At 27.3% G+C, this 10,038-nt stretch overlaps 1 protein-coding gene across 1 annotated transcript; it reads right to left on the bottom strand.

Moving 5' to 3' along the window:
* Positions 1-7,795: 7,795 nt before the first annotated feature.
* On the bottom strand, positions 7,796-9,087 carry LOC100570408. The gene is made up of 4 exons (XM_003247134.4): positions 8,769-9,087; positions 8,561-8,709; positions 8,366-8,475; positions 7,796-8,139 (listed from the first exon to the last, which is right to left on the bottom strand). Exons 1-4 carry the CDS (start codon positions 8,807-8,809, stop codon positions 7,933-7,935), a joined length of 507 nt encoding a protein of 168 aa, XP_003247182.1. The 5' UTR covers positions 8,810-9,087; the 3' UTR covers positions 7,796-7,932.
* Between the last annotated feature and the right edge of the window lie 951 nt (positions 9,088-10,038).

The raw sequence follows: 10,038 nt of genomic DNA, 5'->3' as shown, positions 1-10,038 counted from the left end.
AAAAAGAGTCAAAATATTTCAAAATTGTATGGTGTATAGGAAATGCTAATATAAACATTCAGTAAATTTTCATGTATCTACAGTTATTCGTTTTTGAATTACAACAAAATAAGGAAATCGCTACATGAGAAATCGAGTGAATATCAAATGTTGTAAAAATATGAATTTCAAACGATCATAAAAATTTAATTTGACTTTCTTATAGATATTTTTTGTTTGATAAAAGTAGATAATCTTATAAGAAATCTTGTATTACATTTTAAAATCTTAGATTTAAAAAGAAAATTTTTTACGAATTCTTAACTCAAAATAATTTGCTAATTTTTGTGATTTTTCCATATTTTGTCAATTTTTGAACTTTAAATGCTTATAAAAAAAACTGTGACCAAGGATTTTTAATATTTTTCATCTGCTTTTGAAACAATATACTAGGAGCCTTTTATTAAATTTTCAAGCTTTTTTAATCAACAAATAAAATTTTATTGATATTTTTAGAAAAAAAACTAAAAAAAAATGAAAACTGACAATGTCCGTAAAGAGCTCAAAATAAGTCAAAATATTTTGAAAATATTATGGTGTATAGAAAATGCTAATATAAACATTCAGTCAAAATTTCATGTATCTACGATCATTTTTTTTAAAGTTACACCAAAAACCAAATTCAATTTTGTGAAAAATCGATTTTGCGTAAAAATTCCCGTTTTTCCTTAATTTTTCTTTGGTTTTTCTTGGCGCTTTTGAAATGTTTACCTCCCCAATGCACCAACGATATTCACTTTCCAATCGAACAAGATACTGAAGTTGAAAATCGAAGCATTATTTCGACTACTTATCGTGTACACAGACACAAAAAAAAATTTAAAATTAAAAAAAAAGATTCTAGATTCTAGATTGTACGAAGAAATAAAAATCAGTAGATACGTGTTCATTTATTACGGTGTTCGCATATCACGTTATTCGTTATTACTAGGGTTAGGATATTTATGCACTAAAAAATGTATGAATATGTATGCACTTATGCACTAAAAATCATCTAAATATGCATGAAAAATTTGAAAAATATGCATTAAAAAGTAAAGAAATTGGACAAAAAATGCAATAAACATTTATTATTATAGACAAATTGAAAATGTTTATGTTTGATGTTAATTGTTGTATATAATTTTTTCTTTTTGTTTACTTAATCGAATAATATGTTTAGCGATGTTCATATGCTGTTCAACAGTAAACCGATGTTCACTACCGACATTAACTTCGCATAATTTGCAATAAAGGATTGAACCATCGGTAGTTAAAACGTGCTCTCCAAATTCTTTTACAAAACCTCTTAGTCGGTTAGAACAAGAGCTTTTAACTTTAGACATAACTGAGTGATTTAATAAATCAAATACGTTCACGACAAAATACGAAACGTGCAATATACGGTACTCTACATCGGTCGTAGACAAGAGGGAAACTAACTATAAATTATTAAATGTTCTGTTAAATATCTGATAAAATTGTAATGGCTCGCAGTTTTAAGATAAGTTTTGACTGTGACAATTGACGAGGCTTATCGAAAATTCTATTTAAGTAGTATACCTTTACTCCGTATAGGTATAACCATATTTAATTCTCAACAATAAATAAGTGATAATATGTGAAATACAGATAATCAAGCTTATATAAGATTCAGTAAAATATATAAAATTACGGTGTTTTTCAGTAATTTGCATCGAAAATCGTCAAATATGCACTTAAAAACAGAAAAAAACACAAATTATGCATTTTTTAAAAAGAAATGGTAAAATATGCAATTATATGCAAAATAAAATTCTGATATTTTGAATATAGATACCATGAGACATATTTCTGTATAAGAATGGATGCTATTGGACAACCTAAAAAAATTATGCAAAATCATAAACATCCTAACCCTAGTTATTACTTATTTATTAGCCTAGTATTTTATGCCGGCATTTTTAAAAATTAAGTTGTTTTATTTCAAAATAGTTTAAAAATGTCCAAAACATGCGATAGGGTCATCTACAGTCCATCATATTAATCAATATATGTACCTATTTATATTCAAATTAGTAAACCCGTGTATAAATTACTTTTATCATGTTTATATACCTACTTATTTTTTAGTTTTTGATTACCAAAATTGTAATATGTTTTATGTATTTTTTAAAAAAAATATAAAAATGTAGCTGCATATATTTAAGCATATTTTGACAATTTTGACTGCATATTTCGATAATTTTTACTGCAACAAGTCAAGTCCTGAACCCTAAATTTATTTATATAGAAAAACTGTAAAAACTCGGATTTAATCTATACTTAAATACCCCCCCCCCCCCCATTTCATAATCCTGGCTACGCCAATGTTTGTATTGGGTATATTTAACATAACATTTTTTATTAGTTTTAATTTTAACCGATATAAGTGATATATGGGAAAACAGTCACAGATCTCGTTACTTTTGGATTCAAATTATATGCCATGTGATAACATTTTTCTGGGTCGTTGGCAACCATACTATTTTCAACCGTGCTACAGCTCAACTTTTAAACCATATTGATTATTGGTTACCTGCAGTTGTAACAATAATAACGACGCCCTCGCATGACACGACACACGACGTAGCTGTGAATCTGACTTTAAACTCTATGAAAACTGTAGACGAATGGAAAATATCGTGGTTACCCGCTCACAAGTGCTGTGGACTACAACGTGGACAGCAGTCGCGCGTATGCTTAAAAGAGTGATTCCCAACCTTTTTTTACTCAAACGCCCCTTTTAGATTTTCAAAAATCTCACACCGTCCCCACCCCAATTTTTATGTACTAAATTCTTAAATCTAATAAAATTAAATGTCCCCCTCAAAATTAAAAAAGCTCACAAGGGGCTGGTACCAGCCACGTTGGGAATCTCTTGTTTAAAACTTCCCTGGAATTCACCAACGGACTCGTTTTAGCGTGCGCGCCCTGAAAGTTGCCGCCAAAACTTGGAAATCACCATTACTGAGGTACAGTGGAGTATTTTTAATTTTTTTGTGGAGGGTCTCATGAATAAGTAAGTGTATAATATTATAAAAATGCATATGAGTAGAGTTCGTGAGTAATGTTGTTGAACAAAAATGATCAAAACATGCAATCTTAAATAGTGTTCGACTTGGAAAAATTAAAGTAGGGAGACTCTGTTTACTTTTTAAAAAAGATCATACCCAGCACTTGTTAAACGTTACTGAGCCCACACCCCTATATTTTTGTACTGGAGAAAATTTGCTGTGAAGACATCGAAAGGTAATTCTTATTTTAGATTCATATACGTAATGATTACTGAATACTCACTGACTATAAGCGTACATAATAAAAAAAAAATTGTTCGGGCATTATTCCAATATTTAAATAGTTATTGCATAGTAAAAATGATATATAAATTATCTCAAGTTAATGTTTAATATATAAAATAATACCAACAATAAACACGAAAAAAATCAATTAAATGTAATGCTATATAAACACGATTTTATATTGTATCAGTAACCTATACTAACTTTTATTTTTACTAATTTAAATATTTAATGATTACAATTTCAAATATAGTACCTAATATACCTACTTACCTATATTATAGTGTTGAACTGTTGTGTATTTAGGCGTAAAATGTAAATAAATTCGAGTTCTACCTACAAAATCTTTAATAACTTTCAAATTCCAACAAACTTAGTCTATGCTTTGTATGAAAATTTTTAATCCTACATCTTCTATGTCTATCTATATATAATACAGTTAAACTTTCCCTAACAGACACCTCAAAATAGTGGGCCTTTTATTGGGAACAAACACCAAATTGAACCCTCTGAATATCGGACATCTCCGAATAACGAACAAACTTTTCAGTGACCGAGAGTGTCCGGTATGTGTGGTTTCACTGTACCCATATACAAATGAATGTACGTTTGTATGGGGCTTTAAGACATGGAAACTACTGAAACCAATTGGCACCGCATTTTGCACACATATTTCTTGAGGCTTGGGAAGTGTTCATAACTTCATTTTTATCCCCTATAGGTTGTCACAGTGTGGCACATACAGGAACATCGTTTAGAATTACGAAAATTGAATGTTTTATTTGTTTATATACAAGGTTACCATTGGTTACAGAAGTAAAAGAGACTTTTATGCTATAACATATTATAATATGTACATAAATTATCAAATGTATATTTGTAGCTTACATACTCAATAACTACGCGACCAATTTTAAAGAAAATTTCAAAGATTGTTCTTAGATATCTAAATTTATCTGAAATCTGAATTAGTTCATAAAGCGAGGTATACCGACGATGGATTTGCCCGTGAAATAGATATAGTACACTAAAACAGAGATAACACCGTATTTTATATTTTTTCATTTTTTATTTTTTTATTGGACATAGTTGAGTTATACGGCTAGTTATATAATAATTGTTATGTATTAAGTAAATATTTTTTTCAGGAAACGCTAAATACTTTTTAATTTCTCAGTAAAAACTTTAAACAATGTTTGATATTCGATTAAACCAGAATTTTATTACCTACAATGTTTTTGTAAAGGTAAACTTAAAATAAGTAAGAGTAACATAAAATCATGTTTCAATGAGTTTAATGGAAAAATAATATAGTTACCTACATGAGAAGTGAAATTATTTATCTGTGATTCTAAAAATCGGTATACATTTAGCACTTAGTACCTATAGCGAAATGACTAAGTATAAAATAATATTAATCCTTTTTTTTTGTTATTTTTTCTTCAATTTTTATTAAACCTGTTTTTATAATAATTTACTATTCAGTATACAGAAATTAATATCTATTAGAATCTAAGGTAGGTTTTTTCAATTACCACATCATATTATAACAAAACGTATTGTTTTTAATATTGTTACCAATATTAAAATATTATTTATTTATTTATATTATTTTGTATCTATATATCAATTATTTTGATGAATTCTGATGTAAAAAATCTATAAAGGTACACCATAAATGTCGGCAACGATTTTCTTTAACGAAATATTCTTTAGTACCTAGTTAATTATTTTATTGTATTTCTTTAGGTATGGTCTTCTTTAGGTATGGTCTATCTCTAATACCATAAAATGTTAAAATATAAATGCATTTATATTTTGTTTAAACAATAGCGTTATAATTTATTTTATTATTAGCGAAACGGGAGCGATTTTTTATAGTAGACATGCTTGACAGAATCTATGATAGGCGGTGTTATGTCATGATGAAATATTGGATAATATATATAAATACAAAATAATAATAAATGTATTACAAAAATCATACGCTTAGTGATTTTAAAATCTAAGTTAAATATTATAATAAGGTGAAACTCGAAAACGTACATATTATAAATGCATTTTAAATATTGTACCAATTCCTTCCTGTTGAAAATTTTAAATTGTTAAGAAATACAAATAACAATTGCACATTAATAAATATATTAAATTTGGTTGCTAAATGCTTTGGTTACTGACTACTGTTATTTAGAAAAATGGATATAATAAATAGGGATTTTATTAGATTTTCAATCATAATAAGACGAACTTGGTTGCAAACTTTCTATTTTCAATTGAACCTTGAACGTGACCTAGAAAACCTGTTTTCTCACATGCATAAATATTTTATCGTTAAGTAAACGATTAATGCATAATATTATAAAATACCAAATGTAAGTTAATATTATATATTCAAGTGGGCTGTAATTGATAGATATTTACAGTTTGGTTGATGTAACCTCGACACAAATCAAAATCATAAAAACAATTTTCTGGAAGTATTTTTAACCCGAACAAACAAAAATTGTTTATCATTTTCCTTATGAATGTATATACAATTATTATAGTCATCATTACTAAAGACACCATAATATATTATGACTATATTAAACGCATACCAAAATTAAAATGTCTATAATATATTTAATTTACCTATATTAAGCCATAAAGTATAATATTATAAGTCTATAATATGCTGTCGAATAATATTTTCTCACTATAATACCTACATATCTTATATTCTAGGTATATACTATATGAAAAATTAGATATATAATATCATTAATAATATTTGAAATTAATGTTTAGGTTCTATGTACACAACATTGTTTACAGCGTGAGTTTTCTGTTGTGATGTATAACAATCTTATAATAAATTTAGCTACAAACTATGAAAAACTGTTATGCCGTACAATACATGATAATTAGCCTCCTAAGACACATCATAATATGTAAACGTTATAAATTTGATTGTGAGTTTAAATAATTAGTTCGAAGGAGAAGGTATATTATTACGGAGCATATTTTATTCATGTAATAACTGAACTTGACATAATTTTTTTTTCATCTATACTGCGAACCAGTTTATCTTGCTATTTTGATTTAAAATAAACTAAATAATTGTCATATTTCTTTAGGTACATAGGGACATGATGTGAATTATTCAAAAGCAATAATGTGCATATTATATCAATAACCTTCAATCCTGCAAAAGACACATTATGTAGTATTTACTAATTGCTAATTCAACGATATCAATGTAAGCAAATCCTATATATTATCTAATATTTATATAATATAGAGTATTATATTGTGTCTGTCGTCACTCGTCTGATACTATTATATACAATCGATAAATTAATAAATATATTTAACAGTTATATGTATGAATAAATAATTGCACTACTCGTGTACAATTCATTATATTTAAAAAAGCCTAATTTATTATTATATTAGTTTATTATTAGTTATTTTAATTTATATAAATACTAAGTCTATTTTATTTCATTTATTTGTATAATTATGTATGTAGTTGCCAATTATATATAACACGTGGAAAATATAGGCATACACAGATAGTTATACTTATATTTTTTCTTAGTAACTAATTTTGAAGTTTGATTAATTAAATTTTTTTGACGCTGTTAGATAAAATAGATATGTTAATTAATTGGATTATGATTATATGTCTGTATTATGCATTATGTACCTACTACCTAGTGGCTACATATATTATAGCATGCGTATACGTTTTAAATATTAGGGAATTAACGTGTAATCTCATGTATGAAAAATGATTAAAAAAATAATAATAACACTGTTGGTATAAGAAAACACATGTACCACTGTACGTCTGTACCTAAATGTAATACCTTTACTAATAGAATGTATATATATATATATATAGCATCTAACTATTAAAACAATTTTTAAATAAAGAAAAATTAATTAATTTTTCGTCAAGAAAGTATCAGAACATTCGAATGTTAGTAAAAGTAAAAAAGTGTAACAAGTGATAAAGCGATAAATTATGTTTGGTTAAATATGATGATATCATTTCCTGCAGTATATTAATTGTATATTTATATTATACCACAGCTTGTATCAAACTTTTATTTAAAATAAACTGGAAACACGAAGATCATAATAATTACACAGACTATAAACCTAAAAACTTATAGGTAGTTATTAAAAATAATTAATAACTTACACCTATATTTAAAGTTAACACTGAACAGTTATTATTTCAAATAGTGTTAAAAAAAATAAAATGTTTCGAATTTTTTTTGTAAGATTTAAAGTAGGTTATACTTACTTACACGGAATCCTAAAGTTATTATAGAACATTTTATACTATGGGAAAATTTTTTCATCACCCTTATGTTTGTTACCATTTAAAAATCAAAAATGTCAACAATACATTTTCTCCAAATGACATTGCAAGTGTGAGAAAAATAAAGACAGTTTAAAACGGTAGGATTGCACGTAGGTATTTTAAATTTTCCAAAAAGAAAATGTCAAACGCTCAAACAATAACAATACTTTTTTAAATGATGAATGTTCACTGATAACCGTAGCTAAAACAATCGCCTGGTATGTAATGTTATGCAGAGACTTATACTTCTAAAAGAAATGGCGATTCGTGTTTGTGACCGGGAGATGAGTTCCTGCTTCGCGGGCGGTCGGCGAGCGGGCAGAGCGCTGTGTTTGAAGCTGACGCCAATTTCTCGGCATGACAGCCACCGTTGTTGAGGTCGTGCACGGCCACCTCGACGTCGTCGTTGAGTCCTCCCGTGATCAGGGAAACGGATGAAGGTTTGTTCTGATATTACATGAACGTACAGAGAAGTGTGTTATAAATAATAAGTATTAAGTATAAATATATTAAGTATAATTATGCAATAATACAGTATAGCTAATAGAAATATAGAATATATGTCTATGAAATCGGGCCAAATCTCGTTTTGTCTGGCTATAACTTCATGAACATGCATTTGTATTCTATGCAACTATATAACTATACTTAATGTTTTCTAAACTCAACAGACATTCGAATTTGAGATCGTTGATAAATCCTCGCAGTGATGGTTAACGAGCAAAGGACATATTTTCTCGTCGAACTCAGCCAAACATTGCCGATGGCAAACCATCTTACATTCTATAAACAAACAACAACGAATTGCAGTGTAAACGTTTATAATATAGACTATATAGAGTATGGTACTTATGGACTGTGTACTCACCCTTGCACTTAATTTTGGTGATCCATGGCCATACGTTTCGTACTCCACAAATCGAACAAGTCTTAAGAATCCTAGACGGTATATTTAAATCTTTCCAAACATGTCCATCGTCGAATTCAACACAGGCTATCTCCAATTCGCTCTGTATGCTTAAAAACAAAAACTTTTTCTATCCAAACAATACATATTTAAAATGACATTTGCTTACTAATCAATGCTTGGTTGAGATATTTTTACTTTGTTTATCATTTATGTGTAAGTACAGATGTAGCCCTTTATTTGTTGAGCGCGAGTTTGTATACAAATTGTATTGAATATTGTTAAGTTTTATGGTATTTTATGGAAAAGTATAAAGAACAAAACGCGTTGCTAACGAACATATCGCGTGGGGATTTTTATCAATAAAATTTGTTTTTTTATTTTCTATCTAAAAGTCAATACATTATTTTGTCTCATAAGATGGTTCATTTTCTAACCTTTCCATACTTTTACATACATTTTGAAAATCATTTTTATTAACATTGTATAATACTGTGCTCCTGATTACCTATTAACGTTAAACTTTTCAAAAAATTATAATATACCAATACATATTATAGTTACATGAATAAATAAAAAAATTTAAAACCAAAACTAAAATATTAATTCATTATTTAACAAAATGTAGGTATCATTAAACGGGATTAACCGTATATAATATATAATTTATAATGCGCTTTACCTTATAAGCATATTATGTATCATAATTTTATTCTATAACCATTAACCATAATGATCTTAAATTGTATACATACAACTTAGAATAATAATAAAATGCTTACGAGTAGTAGGTACCTATTATATAGGAGATCTCCATGACTCATGAGTCATGAGCCATTTTCATTTTAGCGAGTAATTTATAATAATAATGTTTTAGTTTAAGGCTATGGTGAATATTATAATGTTTATAATTTGTAAAAATTTTGAAATAAACGGGGAATATTAAAGAAAAATATAGGGAATAAAAACTAAGAGATTATAATATTTTATAATTACCTAATGGCTAATATAAGTAGACCTACAGGTAAGACATGTCCTAACTAATAACATTGGGTGTTGGCCAGTTGCCCCCCCCCCCCCACGGCTGTTATCGGGATTTTAAAAATATACCAGTTGCCCTCAACCAAATGTACCAGTTGCCCCCACCTGAATATACCAGTTGCCCTCGCATGATTAGGTACAATATATAGCCCCGTATAATAGGGGAGGTAAATATACAAATAATAAATAAAATTATTTATAAGAATAAAGTAAAATAGATACTATAAAATGATAAAAAATTATTGTATTTTGTAATAATAACTAATAAAATAATATGAAGACAATAGTCAATAAAATAATAAATATTATAATTATCAAGCATACAATGTTATAATTTGACAACAAAAAATAGTATACATGATAGAAAAAAAAATTCATAATAAATAACAAAATTATAA

Source organism: Acyrthosiphon pisum, chromosome A1, assembly GCF_005508785.2.
Source record: "Acyrthosiphon pisum isolate AL4f chromosome A1, pea_aphid_22Mar2018_4r6ur, whole genome shotgun sequence".
Classification (NCBI taxonomy): domain Eukaryota; kingdom Metazoa; phylum Arthropoda; class Insecta; order Hemiptera; family Aphididae; genus Acyrthosiphon; species Acyrthosiphon pisum.
The sequence above is the reverse complement of the archived record's forward strand: the minus strand, read 5'-3'. Positions and strand labels throughout refer to the sequence as shown.

Bases quoted from the DNA above. Each gene is read 5' to 3' on its own strand.
- LOC100570408 (XM_003247134.4), bottom strand. From the start codon at position 8,809: ATGATAAACAAAGTAAAAATATCTCAACCAAGCATTGATTA. The intron at 8,710-8,768 runs GTAAGCAAATGT...TTTGTTTTTAAG, and splicing joins TCTCAACCAAGCATTGATTA to CATACAGAGCGAATTGGAGA. The intron at 8,476-8,560 runs GTGAGTACACAG...GTTTGTTTATAG, and splicing joins CACCAAAATTAAGTGCAAGG to AATGTAAGATGGTTTGCCAT.